Source organism: Sprattus sprattus (genome assembly GCF_963457725.1).
Source record: "Sprattus sprattus genome assembly, chromosome: 10".
NCBI classification, from domain to species: domain Eukaryota; kingdom Metazoa; phylum Chordata; class Actinopteri; order Clupeiformes; family Clupeidae; genus Sprattus; species Sprattus sprattus.
Genome location: NC_137908.1, coordinates 24,074,960 through 24,096,120, shown reverse-complemented (window position 1 = coordinate 24,096,120; position 21,161 = coordinate 24,074,960). Strand labels below are relative to the sequence as shown.

Genomic DNA, 21,161 nt, shown 5'->3' with positions numbered 1-21,161 from the left:
GTGACCATGACCATTGTGACCATTGCTGTAGAAGTTTTTTTAAGATCTAATTTTAAAGTCCAATTTCTCAACTCTGTGGTTGTGTGTGTTTGAGTGGGCTGGTTCAGAATTAGAACGAAACTGAGAATCTTCCTTGTGGAAAAGCCCCGTTGAGAGGGTACTTTCCTCTTCGTGTTAAAAATGCTCCTCCATATCTGAGCCCTTCATCTCGGTGTATGTTGTGTGCCATCTCTCTTACCACAGCTCAAAGGAAGCGGACCATGTTTGGCTGTCCAAATGACCACATTTGTGACACTGAGGTTCATTGAAGCAAAAAATGGTAGTGCCAATTTAGGTTTAATTCATTGACCTGACCATCAAGAGCAAATCACATGCAAAACACAAATATGAAATATATTTTGTGAGCATTTCTTGTGGCTAGTACATGTGGTCATTGTCCAGCTGGGCTGTAGCGTCACCTGGACGATCGTGATAGCACCCTAACAGGTAATTCCTGTTTTTAAATACAATTGTAATGTACTACATGGAACATTTTCTACATAAAATAACCTGTTGGAGCTTAAAACAAAATAATCATTTGTCGCTGAAAATTGTCTGAAGTTTAAAGTCAAGAAAACTTAGACATTAAAGAATCTTAAATAAAACTGGGGAATCTGAAGTATCTTCTTGCTTCTAAATCCAAGGCACCTCCTGAAATGTATTGTTTGTTGTTTACATTATGAATGAAGAATATGGTTCAGGAGTACAGAAGACTGAAGTGTCTGAAGAGGAAGTTACTACTTCTAAATATATACTAGTGCATAGACACTTGGGCCTTACCATTGTTCCTGAAAATGTATGTCTATTTGGAGGTCAGCGTGTGAATCTGAGAAATATTTTCTCTGCTCATGTCCTACTTATGGAGTTAATGCATCAGTATGCAGGGGGTTTGTACTTTTGCTGCATCAGGCAGCAGTTAACAAAGACACTTCCAGTATTTCACAAAGACAAACAAATATGTGGTAATAGTTACTGAGACTTTAGGTGAAACCTCTAAGAGTTATGACCATAAATGTGTTTCGTGATGTGGGTAGATTTTCCTTGTCCATCCATTCCTCCTAGTTTCCTGACATAATGTCTCAGACAGTTTTGTAGGGTCTGGATTGTTGTAGACCGACTCCCAAGTCCTCAGTAACCTACACCCAACCCCCCCAGCCTTTCCCAGGGTTCCTCCCAGGCATTCTCCTTTAGTGTTGTCCTGACAACAAAGGCCAAGGCTTGAGAATTCACACTTTTCAAATAAACCCGTGAAAAATCTCATACCGCAAACCTTTTGGGGAAGGAAGGAGAAGGAGAAGGAAGGGAACTACAACTCACAAGGGAAAAGAAGGGGAAACATTCATATTTAATCCTAGCTTGCACAAGAAAGAAAACACTTTTAGTTTTAGACATACTTGTTGCGTGGAGTAAGCTATACCTTTACATGCAGCAAATTATATCAAAACACCACCAACAGAGAAGCAGAGAGCGATGATACAGGGGGGCGGAGACTTCAGGGTGCTTGAGGAATGATTGGCCAGCTGAGAGAGGAGAGAGGGGGGGGGGGGGCTGTCTGTCATGAGTGGGTGCCACTCTCGTCCAAGGTTCCTGTGACAACTCAAGCTATGTGCTGAGGACCAAGGGTGGGAGAGACAGACAGAAGTAGAGACTAACACAGAGACAGACACAAACACAGAGGGAGTTGGAGAGAAGAAAGTCTTACAGAACAATTGTGCTCACTGCCAGCTATGGTGTGGAGTGTTTGGATTCCTCCAATGGACTTTTAAATGGGCTGCGCTTCTGTTTATGGGTTCTAACTAAAGCAAATTCAAAGAAATGGAGGTGAGTGCGTCTTTTCTTACTTTTGTAGTAAATCTTACAAAACGTAGGCAAGGTTTCCTGCTGTTAATTGTAGGACTAGGTCTAAACTAAGTATAAACAAGTCTGGTCTTTCAACACAGCTTCACAAACATTTCCTTAGAGTAAAGAAATGTGGAAATCACATTTCCGAAACTGGGCATGCTAGACTGCCAGGCTGTTGTCCTCCCTCTGGTGTGGTCTTGTTGCCACCCGGCTAGATTTTGCTTATAGACAGACCACCAAGTGCTGGGATTTCTGTCAAAGGTGTGGTGTCAGCTACCTCTGCGGGTTTCACGCGCCCGTTGCCCGACCCCCTGTTCAGCCTGCAGCGCTGCTGGCTGTGCTGCCCTGTGTAACCCGAGACTATGTGTCCTGTGCCAGAGTGCTGAAGACGAGATTTTAACGAATGTCATTGGCACCCTTGGGCCCTACACCGGCTCAGTTAGAGGCCAGATAATTAAGACCTGTACAGTATATCTGAAATTTGTAATAATCCCAGAGCTTGGACCCCAGTTATAGTTTTTTTGTTATTTTTTTTATAATTAATGCCTTTTGAGAGTAATTCTCTTTTTTTGTGTGTGACTTTTTGAATGTAGTGGCTCTCTTGAAGGTGAGGTTTTGAGTTTTTTTTGCAACTGTAGTGATGAGACCCATAAATGCAGAAGTTGAGATGTGTATTTCTGCTCGATAAAGAGAGCGTTAGAGAAGTGACGAAGACTGAGGCATTTGAACCTCATTATCTAGACTGCAACTAAGACACTTGCATCTAAGGCACAAACCGAAGTTTTTTACACTTAACTACTTAAGCATAACCACAATGAACAGCCAAATCAAAATGTGCTACAGTATTAAAGACATAAAAATGTGCCCATGGAAATAGACTTTAAAAGTGCCTTTTTAGTGCAGTGGAGCCTTGCATATGTGTGTGTGTGTGTGTGTGGACTGACTCCAGGGCCTGTCTCTGGGTGTCTCACATCTCTGGGTGTGTGTCTGTACGTTTGTGTCCAGCGTGTCGGTTCAGTAAGTCCCAGATGGACTCCCTCTGTCACAGGCCAGATTGGTTATGACAGGGATCTGTGAGAAAAGACTCCCTCTCTACAGCTGTCCATAGCTGAAACTGTAGAGCATATGCTTGTATGGCATTAGGTTCTCCAGTAAACACTTCTATCTAAAACAATTGACACTTTGTCCACTCATTCAGCTATGTATATGTACTTAGAGTAGCATAAAAACTGCAGTGAGAGTGTAAGGACATTTTTAATGTAAAATATGGGACATGAACATCAGACTTTCACCCGCTGCCCTTTGTATGTAACCTGAGCAACTCCCTAGCAGACGCCTCTGCACAACAACTTGAAGTTTAGGGCAAAATACCAAGTTCTGGACGAACAATACCTTCTCTCAGTATTGAACCTTTTAAAAGGCAGATATTTCCATCCAAGACTTTGGTTGATCAACTCTCTTTGATGCTGACCTACTTTTTAAAATCGAAACATATTTTTTAAGTGTGTCATCTATGTTTACCATTAAGTCATCAGTTCAACGGGTATGTACGGCTAAAATGTTGTGATCCTTGTTGACTTGGTTTCTGGGTGTGCGGCACTCTGCTGTATCAAACCCTGGGTTGAATCATTGGGTTTGGGCTCCAGTCATGAATTAGCACAGGGGTGAGGTTCTGTACGGACAGTGTGACAGCTTGACATACTTGTCCCGCTGCCTCCCCAGTCGCCATGGGAACGTCTGTGATGTCAGTTTTAACCGGCACTGTCACAGCCTTCCCCTGTATTTTGCACAAGAGCTGTGGAGTCATCCGTATGGTCATTCCAGGAAGACAGTGACACTGAGGAGGATGAGGTATGAGTCTGCATCCTGCCAATCATGCTACTTAATGAAGAACTCACGAGAAAACATTTAGTCAGCCTCAGAAAAAAGGGATAGGCCATGTTATGGCTGAACTGTGAAAATGAGCTGACAATGACTTCATTTCATCAAACTTAATTATTTATTTATTTTTAAACAGAAAGCCACCAAGTATGGTTTATCATGAGTAGGGGGTCATTTACCATCACTTCTGCTCTAAGTCTGTGTATAGCGTGACTCACCCCCTCTGGTGAGGTGGGTAGGGTGTAGTAGAAGTAGAAGTAGTGTTCCTCAAGCGAGCCATTGCCGGTCTATGGAGAAGTGGGATGCCACCACCTCCACCCCCACTCTTTCACATCAAGAAGTTCAAATAGGCATGACTCCCTCTAACCCGTCGCCTCCGGAGCATCTGCTGAGTCTGTGAGAGGTTTGGATATGAAGCCATGGCTACCGGTGACCCTGATCATCAATCACTGGGGAGGTGGGGGGTATCCAGCAGGCGTGAGATGAAGGGAGTGAGGGAATGTGTTCTGTTTGTATGGGAGTTTCTCTCTAAAATCTGTTCGAGGTCTATGGCCCGACTACTTTCCACTCTATAAGCTGCATTCAGTCTATTATTTCACTATGGCTCGCATCCTTGATGCTTTAAAGTCGCGAAAAGGCTTTCATAGGCCAGAGATAATACAGATATGCAAAAACAAGTACAGTTTATAGATGGAATGGACACAATGTTAAGGAGAGTCACCAAATACTATGTGCTGAGATCTGGAAGTATTGGTATGGAAGTATCTGATTGAGATTGATTGATGGGCTTATACAGATGCACACTCAGTCGCTGCAACTGTATGTGCTACCTCATGCAACCAAAGGAAGTAGGCTACTCAGAAGCCCAGAGGTTCACACGGCCACAGCAGAAGGCGCTGTGGTGTTTCTGGTGAAACTAACGTCAGAGTTCCACTGAGGGCGAGTGAACACACAGGGCCAAGAAGGAAGGAGGAGAGATGTGGTGGTGGTGAGTAACCGCAGAGAGAGAGGGAGAGAGAAAGATAGAGTGAGAGAGAAAAATAGAGTGAGAGAGAGGGGGAGAGAGAGATATAGCGTGAGAGAGAGAAAGAGGGGAGAGAGAGAGAGAGAGAGAGAGAGAGAGGGAGAGAGATAAAGAGTGAGAGAGGGGAGAGAGAGAGGGGGGAGAGAGAGAGATAGAGAGTGAGAGGGTGGGAAGCAGAAGATGATGCACGTCAGGAAGTGAGCTGCTTAATAAAAACTCAGCAGTCAGGCTGATGATAACACACACACACACACACACACACACACACAAACACACATACTCACACACACACACACACACACACACAAACACACACTCACACACACGAACACACCCACCCACACACACGAACACATCCACCCACACACACACACACACACCCACACATGCAACAGGAGCACAGTTGCTCACTATAGTTGAAAAACACCACAATTAGCTGCACAAAAAAATCCTTGCACTGAGCATTATAAGCTATTGCCAGCCGCTTATTGTAAATATCAGGTCAGACTAATCTGTCTGTCAAACTTAATATGCTACCCTGCAATCCTCCTCTACTTGGAAAATTGGGAGGATGTGTATGAAACATCTCCCAGGGAGTTTTGCTGTGGGAACAGAAGAGTTGTATATGGTATCTGTCACTGTGCCGAAACAGGAAATACCAGGGCAGTAGACGGGGCAATGTCACAGCCATTCTGGGACCACGTTGACGCTCTGAGACCTCCTTTTCTTGAACTCCCCCTTGGAGTTCTGATGTGATCTTTGTTGATGGGTATCCTGAAATGTCCTCTCACCTTAGTTCTTTTCATTATATCCTAATGACTGATATGGTAATTCAGCATGAAAAAATAAAGAGGATGTCTGGTTGGAGTGTGTTAGAAGCCTCTCTCTCAATGCAGAAGTTATGCATTTTGTGCCACCAAACTATAAAAAAACCTCAGATTTGGTTTGCTTCCACATTTGTGTCTACATAGTGAGCAACCGAAGCGAGGCTGCTCTTCATATCGATACCTTAACCTTCACGTTTTTGCCTTGGCAACCAGCAGTCTGCATTAAATGCACTGTAAACTAACGTTTCATGTCCAGTATTGACAGTATGACAGCCAGACACACTTGCCCTGCTGCTTTCCAAGTCACTGTGGGAACGTCTTAGATGTCAGTTTTACAGGCCTGCTTCCTCCACTAGTGCTGAGAGCAAGAAGCCCCCTGGGCTATGGTCAGCGTCTGGCTCTGGCAGTGACACAGTTTAAATATTTATCGTGCGTTAGCCCTCTCGCCTCCCGTGAAAATATGGCACGCATCTGAGCCGTCCGGCCGGGTGTCACTGGGTTTCCTCTCATAAATTGGGGCGAGCTGTTGATAAGTCTGATCTTTACCTACAGGCGACAGAAATAGCCGGGTCCAATTTCCCTTTTGGATGTCTTTCAACACTCTTAAGAAAGTAAAGCCTGCAGCCTACATACACCTAAGAAGAAGACACACACACACACACACACACACACACACACACACACACACACACACACACAGTCTACATGTACTCACACTCCCTCTCTCCCTACACACACACACACACCCACACACATACACCAAAGAAGACACACACACACACACACACACATACACCAAAGAAGACACACACACACATAGTCTACATACACTCACACTCCCTCTCTCCCTACACACACACACACACACACACATATACCAAAGAAGCATCTGCACGCAGCCTACATACACCAAAGACACACACACACACATAGTCTACATACACTCACACTCCCTCTCTCCCTACACACACACACACACACACATACACACACACACACACACATACACACACACCACACACACACACACACACACACACACACACACACACACACATACACCAAAGAAGCATCTGCAAGCAGCCTACATACACCAAAGAAGACACACACTCATTCCAGTCAGATCTCTTTCCATTGTCAGCAGAGAAGAAACGTCTGACACCTTAATGTATGAAAGATGGCTTGCAGAACACGCACATTTTGCAGACAACTCCAGAAAATACTGTTTAACACTGTGCATATTCAAGAACAACTCCAGAACATACTGTATAACACTGTGAATATTCAAGCACAACTCCAGAACATACTGTTTAACACTATGCATATTCAAGCACAACTCCTCCAGTGTTTTGAAGTGGCCCTGATTGCCGTCTTGCATTGCAAGCATTTCTGTCCGGCACCTACCGGCAATGCTGCTATAGGGTTACATGGAGGTGCCGACCCGACCCTGGGCCATGACCCTGGCCATCAAAAGGTGAGAGGTCAAAGTGTGCCAGAAAGGAGGATTCCCACAAAAGTCCTCACCTCTGTGAGGCTGTGTGAGAAAATGCTCCTTGGTGGTACACATGGAATGTGCAGGATGTGGGATTTTAACTCAGAGAGAGAGAGAGAGAGAGAGAGAGAAAAAAAAAAGCCGACTGCTTCAATCGTTGAGTTTCTAACACATCAGCATATTAAGGTTTAAGACATAAAAAAGAAACGATTTGAATTAATATTTAGGTCACCTACTGCTGGAATATATATAGAGAGAATTGCCAGCTTTCATGTTAGAGTTAAAAAAGGCACATATAAGTCAGAATGCATGTATTCATAGAGGTCAGCTAGGAATAGATGTTGCCACTTGAAAAATAGCATTAGAGCGAGATGACACATTTACACAAAAATCTAGAAATTGCTCTGTCCCTATTCCTGTTGTTGTGAATCTTCGGAAAAACAAAGACAGAGAGAGAGAGAATGAATGGAAAGGCAAAGGAGCAAGCGAACAAGCAAGAAAGTGAGGGAACTTGAGGGAGCAAATGAGTGAGTGGGGTGAAAGAGAGAGGGGATTTGAAAAAGAGAGTGAGAGAGAGAGAGAGAGTGAAGAGGTGAAGGACAAGGACAGCTGCAGCTCTCTGCCATCCTCACACCAGCTGTCTGAGGCTGATCCTTGGGGCCAGGCAGGAGCTGGAATCCCAAACACCTCACAGCTGAATCTGACCGCTTTCTACTGTATCAGGCTCTGCTATAGTGCACACACACACACTCACACACACACACACACACACTCGCACACATACACACCCACGCACACCCGCACTCACACACACCCGCACACACACGCACACACACACAAACACACACACACGCACACACACACACACAAACACGCACATGCACACACACACACACACACACACGCACAAACACACACACGCGCACAAACACTCACACACACAAAATAAGTATGTCAAGAGTAAAGTTAACAAACCACTAAAGTAGTGCATGAACTGCAGTCTCAGTGGTAAACTCTCAGTAGAAATAACCTCAGTCACCTGCTTCTGAACTCCAGGGCTGAGGTGAGTAGTCACAGCAAATAAGCCCAACAGTATAAGCACTGAAGTACCCCTCAAACACCTTGTGACCTCAAGCCGAGCATGTTTTCCTGCCTCGTTGCTATAGCAGCGGGGTGACCCAAGGAGCTGTGGGGTGGGGGAGGTGGGGTTGGTGGAGTGTGCTGAGCTCTGATGTGGACAGGGGTAAGGGTAGCTGGTCAGCGTGCTGCGCTAGGGGGCCTGAGCTGCCTCGAGACCTGGCAGCCTCTTGGCCTCTGACAGGTGCTGAGCGTGTTAGGGCCTGTGGGGTGAATGGGGTCTTTGTGGCAGAGGATTCACCCTGCAGAGAGAGAGATAGATAGAGAGAGAGAAGGAGAAAGAGAAAGAAAAGAAGAAAGAGAGGGGAAGACAGAGATAGAGACTGGTAGAATGGGAGAATGGAAGGGAGCATTAGATTGTGAGATGGATGGAAAGAGAGAGAGAGAGAGGAAGAGAGAGAGAGAGGGGCAGAGCCATGTAAGGCATGGGCAGCAGGGCCCATAGGCTTATTGGCTGAGGTTGGAGCGTTAGGAAGGAAGCCTGCAAGTGTGCTGGGCAAGGATAGGGTGTAGCTGCGGTAAGACTGAGAGAGGAGTGAGAGGAGTGCCACTCTTCCCTTCCTTGGACCCCCACTCTCAAGAGTGATTGCTGGGGTCAGCGGCGGCTGGTGGGTGGGGAAGGGGGGTGGGGGGGGGGGGGGTGGGGGGGTGTCAGCTCTATGAGTAAGTGTTATCACAATGTTAAATCGCTGAAGGAGTAGGATGCGTTTTTTTTTTATATCCTCTGTGTGCTCTTAATCTGATATCATGAGATACTGTGCGTCACAGAGCTGTGCTGGTCAAAAAGAGCCAAAAATTGAAAATGAAGAATGGTCAATTAACTACATGAATGTGCTTCTTTGGTGGCCACTTGCGTTTTATGATTTTGTTACGTTGTATACAACAAATTAAAAAGAAAAACGTTTGTCAGGCATTCCATTGAGAGAGGGAGGCGAGCTTTGAATAGATGATAGATTCATATTTGAGTGTTTACGTTTCAGGTTCTCAGTTCTCTTGTCCAGTCCCAAAGAGGGGTTATTTAAAGAGACCAATATGCTGTTGCTGAAGCTTACTGAGACATCAGGGCTGAAGGGCTGTTATGTGTGCGAGTAGCGTGTGCGTGTAAGTGTGTGTGTGTGTGTGTGTGTGTGTGTGTGTTTGGTGTGTGCGTGTGTGTGTGTGTGGGTGAGGGACTGTTGGCATTAAGGAATTTCTGGACACATGGGCCGGGGTTTAAAGGGACGCGTGCAGTGAGTCCTAGCACACAGGCTGCGTGTGTGTGTGTTTGTGCGTGTGTGTTGAGGGTATTTAAAACCCAAAGGCATCGGATGTCTCGTTGGGTTCATGACTCGCAGGTGGTTTTGTACTCGACTTGATGCAGACACATGCAGAAAAATCTCTTTGAATCAGAGAATAACATGGTTCCTCCTTTTACTGTATGATAAAAGCCCAAAGCCTGTCTGGAAATAAGATACTGAAAACAAAGATGGGAACCATTTTAGAACCAGGTGCTCAATAACGAAGGGTTAAGCTCAGGGTTTAAACTCAGGTGTTTCATTGTTGAGTACATGTAAACAATAAAGTAGAAACAGCCATTAGACTTTGGCAGGAAGTAAGGGAGACTTAAGATTTCCCATGCTTATACTAGGAAAGTCAAGACAGGAAGGATAAACAGGACTCTTGGTAGACATACACATAACAGTGTGACACTGATATTATTTCTCCTGGTTTGGGAAAGGCAGATGTTTAAAAAAACTCCTGAAGGACCTCTGCTGTAAGCAACCAATGCTAACCCATTCCAGGGCAGGGCTGGATGAGCTACAGTTAGCCACCATCTGGTTGAGGCTCCTTCCTAACGTTGCTACTATGTGCAGTCTACGTCCCCGACAAAAACATGTCTTGAGGTCTTGGAGGGTTTCTGTAAATACACGCCTTTTAAGGAATGTCTTTGAAACTTGTATGTGAAGGGGATGTTTTTTGCAAATGCATACCTTGTGGATGAAGAATTTGTGGCTGCTGAATTTGTGGTTGCTGACGGTTTTTTAGCGTCCCTGCAAGCGCCTGTGCCTCTGTGATTGCGAGCCGTTTAAAAGCTGACCAAACTGAGATGGCGGCGGTGAGTAAAGATGAACTGACATTCTGCCTTTTGTGTGGGGGCAAATCTGGGAGACAAGATCACTGGGTCACTCGTAAGCAGCAAACCAAAGCCGTGCCTGGCCATGCTCGGACCCATTATCCTCCACAACAAAGACCATGTCTGTCGAGCTCCTACCACGCTGACACCACACCAGAGGCTGCAGTCGGTGATCTAAGGGGGAAAGGCCTCCTACAGCCGCTGACTGAAGTAGATGTGGTTCCCAGCTCCTGTAGATCCTTTAAATCCAGTAGATCCAGTATATCAGTTAGATCCAGGAGATGCCAGATCCCTCAATCCACTGCCATTTGCCAATATTTTTGAGTAGATGGAGTTGTGAGTAGATGAAGTTCTATTTCTGTATGTTTGTCAAAAGGGCACAATGTATGACTATATCCCAGATTTAGCCTCCATATTCTTATTCTCGTTGTTTTCAGCAGAACGTCCTCGCCAAAGCTCTCTATGACAACACGGCGGAGTGCTCAGACGAGCTGGCCTTCCGTAAGGGTGACATCCTCGCGGTGATGGATCAGAACGTGGCGGGCAGTGTCGGTTGGTGGAAGTGCTCCCTTCATGGGCGCCAGGGATTCGCCCCGGCCAACCGCCTACTCCTCCTCTCCCCTTCCCAAGTGGAGGAGCTTTATCCCCCCTCTAGAAAAGCAGACGAGCCCTTGTCCGCGTTGGTCTCCCCGGTCGTCAGACAGGCTCCCCAAAACATCTACCAGATCCCCTCGGTGCCCAGGCAGTGTAGCTCCAGCCCAGCGTACGAGTGCATGGAGCGGATCTATGAGGTGCCATCCCCCGCCCCTGCCTGCTGGAGCCCTGGGCCTTCACCACAAAGACACAAGGGCAGAGGCTCACCCTTCAAGGTAAGCCTCCCTGTCTTTTGCATTCATATCTGTATCTATGATGAGGTTTCTGTATCTATACTGTCAAGTGAAGCTTTAATAATGTTGCTGTAGCTTTAGTGGTAAAGCAACATGTTAAGAACACAGAGGTCATCAGTTCAATTTCCAGACAGCACATACACAACTTGAGATATTGTAAGTTGCTTTGGATAAAAACAGCCATCAAATGTGGTCAATAAAATATAGCTAATTGACCACACCCCTGCAAATATAGTTCATCAAGATGGCTATTAGATCTGTGTGCTTTAAATATCAGGCCTCCACCTTTCTGTGGAGTAAGCTCTGACTCGGCAGCAGTAGTGGCTGATGGGAGGGCAGGCTGCGCCTGAAACGCTGCGCTCGGAAGCCCCCGCTGGCAAAAAGCACAAACAGATGGAGAGGCTGAGGGGCCTCTCGCTCCCTCTGTGAGGACAGGCATGCAGTGCGGCTGCTTTACGAGCCCGTAAAAGAGGAGCTGAGACAGACTTCAGACACTGCGCTAACTGCAACCAGTCAACCGGGACTGCTGAGGACCCCGAAGAAAGAGAGGGCCGTCTGTGGGAATGCCTGTGCTGTGCGGTGGAAGCTGGGGTTAGATTTGGGGGGAGGGAGGTTGTTGGTCAGCCCACATGTTGGCCATTTCCCCTCCTGCTCCAGGGGCAGGGCTGTTTTTCTTTACAGTAGCCATCCACCAGCAAACACCAGGAATGGTTCTGATTAAAGATCTGGGTTAATTGGCAAAGAGGCAGGCATTTCTGAGGGGGTTTGTGGCACTGAGGGCATTTAGGAATCATTATTCCTGCATCAAACAAAAGGTAGCTGACTGCTAGACCAGACATGTGCCATTTGTTGGCAGAGTAAACAAAAGTATTTGTAACATTTTTCCTTTTTGGTTGTTTTGGGGTTTAGGGCAAAAACACAGCACCCAGCCCCACAGCGGAGGTGTATGACGTCCCAAGCCTGGTGCGAAAAGCTTCTCTCGTCAATGTGAGCCTATAAGTATAACTTCTGTTGCATTTCTATCAGGAAACTAAAATCAATTAATAAAGGTGCTCATTAGACGAAAGTTGCTGATGCCAAGTAGTTTTACTCATTGTTAAAATGACTGACTGCAGGCTCCAAGGCCGTTGACACGGAAATCTTCGCTGGCTTCCACGTGTGAGCGTGAGAAACGCTATGAGATCATGCACACCAAGATGAGCAATAGTTCCAGCCCCAATAAAGTATGCATCACATTTCTCTGCAACTAAGTCTAGCAACTCATGTTTTGCATTACTCATGTCAATTGTGGCTTTGAAATGTGTGAAACCACTGAATTGCAAAAAGAGAAACAATTTCTGCTGATAACAATACGTTGCTTTTTAGCATTGGTTCTGTAGCCATATCATACATAGTCTAAAAAGGTTAGACTAAGTAAGTAGTACTAAAAACATTATTTTGTCACCCATATATTTGGAATGACTTACAAAAATTCACCATATAGATAAAGGGAGATCACGTTGACTTTTCTGAACCTGAGCTTTATATCTGCAGAAGGGTCAGATCTTCTATGAAATGTCTCCTTTGTGATAAACTTTTCCTTGTTCTTCCGGCTTTGTTCAGGTGTATGCTGTGCCTCCATCCATATCCCCGGAGCCCAGCTATGACATCCCTGTGCCCTCTGCCACTGATGGCCAACAAAGACTGGCATGCTGCTACAGCACTCTGCCGATACCCCACAAATCCGAATGGATTTATGATGTACCCGCGCACTCAGAGAAACCTGGCATTGAGCAAGGGTACAGTTTTGGCACAATGCCAGCCAAAGTGGCGAGCGTGGGGGAAACGCTGTATGACTCTTTACCTGCTCACGTCTGGCCTCCGAAAATCTCCAGCCGTGGCTCAGACATGTCCCTCTACGACATCCCAAAACCCAGCCCAAACCTGCCCCAGGGAGTAGGAGCAATCAGCCCTGCGGGTATTTACGACATCCCTCCAGGCCAGAAGCACCCAGAGGTGCGGGAGAATGGCCCGGTATCCCAAGAAGCCCTGTTGAGACGGGGCACCACGGTTTCCCGCGAGCGTCTGCTCTCCCAAGGGGAGTCGTTCTCCCCCAAAGGCCATGTGCCGCTGGAGTGCCGTGCGAACTGCGGCCCTACATACGCCCACCCGCGTGGCCGGCTGCCCCTGGGCTTCATGTCCCTGCTGGAGGAGGATGTGCGCGGGGAGCAGAGGTCGGGCAGTCGCACATCCCGCTCATCCACTGCTGACAGCCAGCGGATCAGCACGGCTTCCACCTCCTCCACCGCATCCACCTCCTCCACCAGCTCCTGCGACTCCCTCACCCTCAGCTCCTCCTCGCCCGAGCTCCTGCGGGAGGTGTCACTCCCGCAAGACGAGGCTTGCCGGCAGCTGGTGGAGCTGCAGGACGAGGTGTGCAGGGCCGTGCCCCAGCTCATGCTGTTTGTCAGCAGCCGTTGGAGGTGCCGAGAGCACCTGGCCAAGCATCTGCCCGCCGTCCGCACTGCCGCTGAAGACATCGCCAGCTCTATCACGCGGTTTCTCAACTTTGCGTCGGACATGAGGGGGAACGCACGGAGGCTGACCGACTCCAACCTCCAGGCTCGGCTAATCAAACAGCTCTCCATCGTCGAGGACTCTGGGCTCATCCTGCAGCAGGCTGTGGATGCCCTGGAAAGGATGGGGTGGCTGATTGACACCCTGGCTCAGGACCCCAGCCAGGTGCAGACTCCTGACCAGCTGGAGAGGCTCGTAATGGTGGCGCGCACGGTGCCCGAGGATATCAAACGCCTGGTGTCCATTCTGAATGCCAACGGAAAGCTTCTGTTCCGGACGGCGCAAAAGGAGCTGGAATCCCCTCAGAAAACCACAATCCAGCCAGATTTGAAGAAAGACACGGCCAAGAGGGAGCAGGTGTTAGATCCAGAAGAAGATGATAATGACTATGTGCAGCTACAGGTATGATAATTGTCTCGTTCTTTCGCATTTGTGTCAAGAGTGTAATATGATGTATCTGAAAAATCTGACAGTAATAATGCAACATTGTTTCCCATTTACAGATGAAGAAGGAAACCGTGCATGAACAAAATAATGTACTGCACAGAAAAAACTCCAAGGAGAGTAAAAGTACTCCCAAGAGTCAGGTAAATATTTATTTCCTTTGCAAAACCCTTGTATTGAGAAACTTAAAAATGCAATTCTTCAAAGTCTTAAGTCCTAAAGCTAATTGACCTTGTCTGGTAGACCACATCATAAGCTCAGAATTTAACATTATAACATAGAAATCAGGGGCCGTATTCACAAAGAATCCTAGGGCTAAAAGTAGGTCATAAGTGGCGAATTTAGGAGAAACTCCTAAAAATAATGGGCGTGTCAGTCTTAAATGTAGGACTCCTATTTTTTTTTACTAAGAGCAATTCACAAAATATTTTATCCCTAAAAGTAGCACCTAAGTCTAGGACAGCTTAAAACTCCTCATGAGGACTCCTAAATCACTAAGACCTATTCACAAAAAATCGTAAGATGGCTGCAGCCGACTTGGAATTGATAAAAGACATTGCTTAAACCGTGAAGGTATTAATATTGTCGTAGAATTAGCGCGGGATGCAATGACGCCTTTAAACAACGATGTGTCCCGAAGTGAAATGTTTGGAAACATAAAGATTTTTGTTTGGCTTCGCGGAAAACGCAACTGACGACACTGGGAATCATCAGTCAGCCGTTTAATTCATCAAACTATCAACGCACTGTAGACCCCACATCATCCAACAGTTTATCCAGACAATCGCTTATTACACAATATCAAAGTAAATTTCATGGCGATCGCAGGAATGTCCAGTGACGGGACACACATTACAATAATTCGTCCACCGTGGCCTGGATGTACCGATGACTGGTGCATTTCAACGGAGAGCGGTCGCAGGTTTTTGAGAACTTACCAGCTGAATGCCGCTGGGGTGACAGTGGCTATTGGGACCAGTAGGCTTTCGCCTGGGCTACGGTTCACGTTCGTTTCGCTTTCATCAATTAAGATTGGAGGGCTTGAAGGGCCGTATGTGCTGATATTTGAAGTGGTCAAGGGCTGGAAATATAATATCCTAACAGTTTGCTGGGTGCTTTAATTATTACTGCCTTGATTACATGCAATTGCCATATTTTATATTGATCGCTTTATATTTCTCTTAACGTGCTAAGTGTCATTCCCGTTGGATGCACAAACTTGTCATCATGCGTGTGCATTCTGCTAACTGCACTGTCCATAACTATTTAATATGACTTAATTTGAAGCCTAGGTTATTCTCTTATTTTCAGTCGATATAGTGGGATTGTTAGAGAGACGTCACGAATGAGTTTTTAATGAGAGAGCCTGTCAACAACCAATCACCGTCCTCACCCCTTCTAAACTCGTGCATGAGAAGCGACGTCATCCATAGCAACGGAGTTTTTATCTTAAGCTTAGGAGTTGGTATTATCCTTAGTATGAGTAGGTCTCAGAGCCGTTGTGAATCACTTTTAAGAAATTACTCCTACGTAAAAGGTTTTAGCGCGAGTTAGGAGCACTCCTAGTGGTAAGATAAAAGGCTTTGTGAATACGGCCCCTGATCAGATTTATGCAGGATCCATAATTCACTTTTAAAAACTAACTCTGGGTGCATCAACTATCAAATTTAACTGACCACTTCATGTCCTTAATTCAAAAGCCTGTGCGTGAACATTTCGACCTGAGTAACTTGAGTACCCAACATAAACTGCAAGTAATTTCCTCCTTAACGATCACCCATGACTGTAAAGCCATAACTCAACTCTCAAACACACTTCGGAGTGAATGGGGATATTCGGATCTACCAGTAATTACAGACAGCCTATCCTGGTTTATGTCCAACATCTGAGGCTTTCTCCAGGAGGGGGACCATGCACCTAGGTCCTAGACACATCTTGTTACTCTTCTCAATCTTTACTGCCATCCACCTCAACCCAGCTCACGCTAATACCCCCCTCTTTCTTTCTCCTTTACAGGCATGTCTTTCCTCTTCGAACTCCCAGGAAGTTGAAAAAGAACCACCCTCGCCCTCCGAGGCACCACCCCAACCACCCCAAGTGCAGCTCCCAAATTCGCCACCCCCGCCACCCCAAGCGCAGCTCCCAAACTCTGTGCTCACTGAACACTGCCGCCTGTACTTTGGTGCCCTGCAGCGAGCCATCAAGGAGTTTGTGAGCAGCATCCTGGATGGCCAGCCCCCTGAGACCTTCATCTCCCACAGTAAGCTGGTGATCATGGTCGGCCAGAGGCTGGTCAACACACTGTGCAATGAGGCCCACCAGGGCAACACCACCAACAGCAGCAGCAGCAGCAGCAACAACAGCAGCAACAGCAATACTGACCTGCTGCACAAGAGCAACCACCTGTGTGCCCTCCTGAAGCAGCTGGCTGTGGCCACCAAGAAGGCTGCAGTGCACTTTCCCGACCAGCTGGCGCTCCACGAGGCCCAGAAGTTTGCCAAGGAGCTGGCGCAGCGTGCACAGCACTTTAGGCAGTCGCTGGAGGCCTCTGGTAACCCAAACGTGGTTTAACGATGTACACCACAGTGACACTTCTAAGTACACTGAAAACAATGAAACATTGCTATAGGGTAAGAAAGAAAACTGGCAGGTGATTACGTTTTCACATCATGAAAAAACAACACCTGCTTCAAAGAACACAGAGTCGTTTCTGTGATGCACAAGTTCAACTTCCTTGGACTTAAGAGTGGTGCTATTGACTCTTTCCAATGTATCCTAAACTGTTCTGGCATCATAATTGCGACAGTGTATCGTTTCTCCCTGCATTTGAGCTAGCTCTAGGGCAAGCAGCACCAGGATACAAAACGCCCCCTGCTGAGTTTCAGATAGGCAGACTGCCATTGTTTTCATAAATTCCTTAATTTATCCCTAAAGACTGACTTATTAGCTTGTTGACCCACAAGTTGACATGAAATAGACATGGCGCTTTTGGACAATATAATGTTCATATCTGCTGAATCATTATTGTTTTAATTTTGTGGCACAGTGACCGTTTAAACGCGTTTGAAAATATATTTCAGTTGATATGTTTAGATTTAAAGACATTTTTGATGGACCTAATAATTACAATTAATATCAAGTGGTATTATTAAGTATTATATGAAGAATAGTGTAGAACCTAAAAGATGTAACTGTTTTTAATTTGGTTGATGTTACCTCACCGGAAAACAATCTGGAAATCTGAAAAGTTGTCTTCCCTATTTCAATGGTTTGAAATCTTACCAAGAAGTTTATCATTGCATAAACTAAAGAGACATTCCATCCGAGTCCTGTGAAGCGCCCTGTTGTAAAAGGAGAGAGCAGTCATCCCACCTGGCCTTGAACCCAGGACTATGGGGTACCAAACCTGCACCCTGACAGCAATGCCAAAGAGCCAGGCTTGTTGGTATGGCAGTAAGAGCACATACTCATCCATAGTGACAGAACTCCGTCACACACCCCACATTTCATATGACAAAACACATACAGTGGGGAAAATAAGTATTTGAACCCCTACCGATTTCGCAAGTTTGGCCACTTGCAAAGAAATGTGTGATCTAGAATTGTATTGCTAGGTGTATTTTAACAGTGAGAAACAGAATATCAACAAAAAAATTAAAAAAAAAACTGCATTTTATAACATGTATGACTTTATTATGACTTTATTTGCATTTGATGCGAAAAATAGTATTTGAACCCCCAAGCAAACAGCAAGAATGCTGGCTCACAATGACCAGTTATGTGCCCAAGAAGCACACAGATTAGTCCTCATTTGGTCTAACAAGGTACACCTGATCTGAACTGGTGACGTTTATAATAAGAAACCTGTCCAAAGAATCATACTTCACACCTTCAACCTGACCACCATGGGCAAGACCAAAGAGTTGTCCAAGGACGTCAGAGATAAGATTGTAGACCTGCACAAGGCTGGAATGGGCTACAAAACCATTGACAATCAGCTTGGTGAGAAGCAGACAACTATTGGTGCGATTATTCGTAAATGGAAGCAACACCAAACAAATGTAAATCGTGCCAGGTCTGGGGCTCCATGCAAGATATCCCCTCGTGCGGTATCAGTGATCATTCGAAAGGTGCAGAATAACCCCAGAACTACACAGGGGGAGCTTGTGAATGATCTAAAGGCAGCTGGGACCACAGTCACCAAGAAAACCATTGGCAACACACCACGCCGTCATTTTTTATAAGTACTGCAGCACTCGCAAGGTCCCCCTGCTCAAGGAAGCGCATGTACAGGGCCATCTGAAGTTTGCCATTGCACACTTGAATGATTCTAAGGAGGATTGGGATACAGAATGTGGTCAGCTGATACCAAAATCAAGCTCTTTGGCATCAACCCGACTTGCCATGTTTGACAGGGGGGGAATGCTGAATATTACCCCAAGAGTACATCATACCCACCATCAAGCATGGAGGTGGAAACATTATGCTTTGGGGCTGTTTCTCTGCCAAGGGTACAGGACGACTCCACCGCATCAAGGGGACTATGGATGGGGCCATGTAACGTGGAATATTGGGCTTTAACCTCATTCCCTCATCCCCTCCCATTGAAAACCCAACCTTAAAGATTTGGAGAGGATCTGCAACCAAAATCCCTCCTGAGATGTGTGTAAACCTGGTGACCAACTATAAGAAACGTCTGTGCTTGCCAACAAGGGTTATTCCACCAAGTACTTAGTATTTTTTGTCGGTCAGTTTTGCTAAGGGTTCAAATACTTATTTTTTGCATCAAATGCAAATAAAGTCATACATGTTATAAAATGCATTTTTCTGGATTTTTTGTTATTATTCTGTTTCTCACTGTTAATATACACCTACCATTACAATTATAGATCACACATTTCTTTGCAAGTGGCCAAACTGGTGAAATCGCCACGGGTTCAAATACTTATTTTCCCCACTGTACGTGACAACATGAGCCTGATACGGGTACTTTTTTTAATGCCATATGTGATGTGGTGAAAGAAAGTCCCACTTATCTTATTTAAAGATGTCACAGATTGCCCCACTCAGTTTTGTGAGAAGCCTTATCTGTTTTTTGCTTCCTTTCAGGAAATGTCTGTTCGAGCATAAATGTGTCAAGGTCCACCACAAATTTTTGCACTTTTGTTTTTGAGCCAAATCTTCAAAAAATGTACAAACAATGTGCCTATACTGTTGGTAAATACTAGTGTCATTATTCTGTACAATTGGCTGAAGGTGTTATGTATGTCTGAGGCGGTGAATGTGTTCAGTTTATTTTATAGGTATGATTTACATTTTGTGTACATATTCATTATAGTTTAATTCTTATCATACATTGTGCCATATAGAGCCTTATGCATTAGTCAGTGTAAAGCATACTTAATTTTGTTCTTTGTTATGGTTTATTCAGTCTCCGTGTTTGTCTATTTGTGTCTTTTGTTTTTGTCTTTCTTACTATCCTATAACATTTTTAATAAAAGCTTCATTCATGGAAATAGATGTTAAGCGTATTTTGCATTTGTGGTCATTTAACTGACCTTATTTTCTTGAGAAGATGAAACCTGTGGTGTGAGAAACAGGAAATACACGTTGGCTGGGTGGATGACATCATCATATTACACATCAGCTGCCTACTACTTGATATTTAATTTTTATATTCACTGTAGTTTCATCAAAGCCTATGATGAATAAATCACAACCTTAAGCACACTGCGAGTGTCAAATATGAATAAAGTGAAATTGTAATTAGATGTATAATCTTTGATTATAGCTAAAAAAAAAAATGGTCATGGGTTTAGGGGTCATACATACCGATCAAAATATGTCTGTACAGAACTGTAAGTCACGCTGGATAGAAGTGTTAGCAAAAGGAATAAATGCATAGTAAATGTAATTGATAACAGCCTTAGATTAAAACGTAAGAGTCTAATTATTCAGAGCTGAACTAGGTAGCAAAGAAAGAAGTTTTATCCCATTTAGAACTTAACTAAGTCTCAACTTCAGAGGTTTTAAACACAACAATTAATCCATAGTATTGCCTAATGTTGTCTAGTGATTCAATTGGTTTAAAAGGTCAGCTATAGTATGTCGTCGCAAGTCATGGACCAACTGTAAATGCCTAAAATGATACGATAGCGCCCTCTTTTGAGGCAATTTCGGAATCAGTGAACGAAGTAGCCTATCCTATGACTTCGAGTGATGAACGTCTTTAAAATTAATTAAATTAATGAACGAATGAATAACTATAATAATAATTATTAAATAAAAAAAAAAATATCGTTATAATAGTTTGTTGTATTTGTATTACCAATTTTTATTATTATTATTATTGTTAAGTAATTTAATGTACTAGCCTAATGTAGTAGAAACAGACTTAGCAGTAGCAGCAGTAGTTGAGTTTGTAGTAGTAGCCTTAGTATTCCAGTTCTATTTTTTCTGTGCTTGTTTCTGGAACATCAACTGACACTATTCAACTATGTCCTTTTGCAAAATCAAACTCAAGTTCAAAATGTACAAGTGTATCTACGCTTACGCTGGCTGTCAATAAGGCTAGGCCTAGGCTTTTTAAGAAGCTGCCGAACATATGTTACCTTACAGAAGCCTGAGACTGATCAAAGGTAGCAGAATGTGTGTGACCCTTGATTTGTTTGCTCCAATAGGGAAAGGTCCATTTGGAGAACAACCTATGTAAACATGACAGATTTCTCATTCTGCATAGCCTTATATTCTAGAAGTTTACGAAATATGAATTTGGATAGTTCATTCATCAATCCATGCAACAGTTTTTAAGTTGTCCCCCCTGCCTAACTGCGCTCACTGTTACCCATCCAGACTCCTCCTTTCCTGTGCACGGTACGTGCCCTGCGTCACTGGGCTTCTCTCTCCGTACACCACCAGA

The 21,161-nt window shown here is 44.9% G+C and overlaps 1 protein-coding gene across 4 annotated transcripts; it reads left to right on the top strand.

Moving 5' to 3' along the window:
- The first annotated feature begins 1,675 nt into the window (after positions 1-1,675).
- On the top strand, positions 1,676-19,752 carry cass4 (Cas scaffold protein family member 4). Of its 4 annotated transcripts, none has more exons than XM_080846319.1 (7): positions 1,676-1,860; positions 10,796-11,224; positions 12,152-12,229; positions 12,358-12,465; positions 12,845-14,200; positions 14,302-14,385; positions 16,259-19,752. In XM_080846319.1, exons 1-7 carry the CDS (start codon positions 1,855-1,857, stop codon positions 16,811-16,813), a joined length of 2,616 nt encoding a protein of 871 aa, XP_080702445.1. In that variant the 5' UTR covers positions 1,676-1,854; the 3' UTR covers positions 16,814-19,752. The 4 variants fall into 4 exon arrangements, with proteins under 4 accessions (XP_080702445.1, XP_080702444.1, XP_080702446.1 ...); XM_080846318.1 differs by having other exon boundaries at positions 10,793-11,224; XM_080846320.1 differs by lacking the exon at positions 12,358-12,465 and having other exon boundaries at positions 10,793-11,224.
- Positions 19,753-21,161: the final 1,409 nt, after the last annotated feature.

Coding starts and splice junctions, on each gene's coding strand:
- cass4 (XM_080846318.1), top strand. Junction 12,466..12,844: donor ATAGTTCCAGCCCCAATAAA/GTATGCATCACA, acceptor GGCTTTGTTCAG/GTGTATGCTGTGCCTCCATC. Junction 14,386..16,258: donor AAAGTACTCCCAAGAGTCAG/GTAAATATTTAT, acceptor TCTCCTTTACAG/GCATGTCTTTCCTCTTCGAA.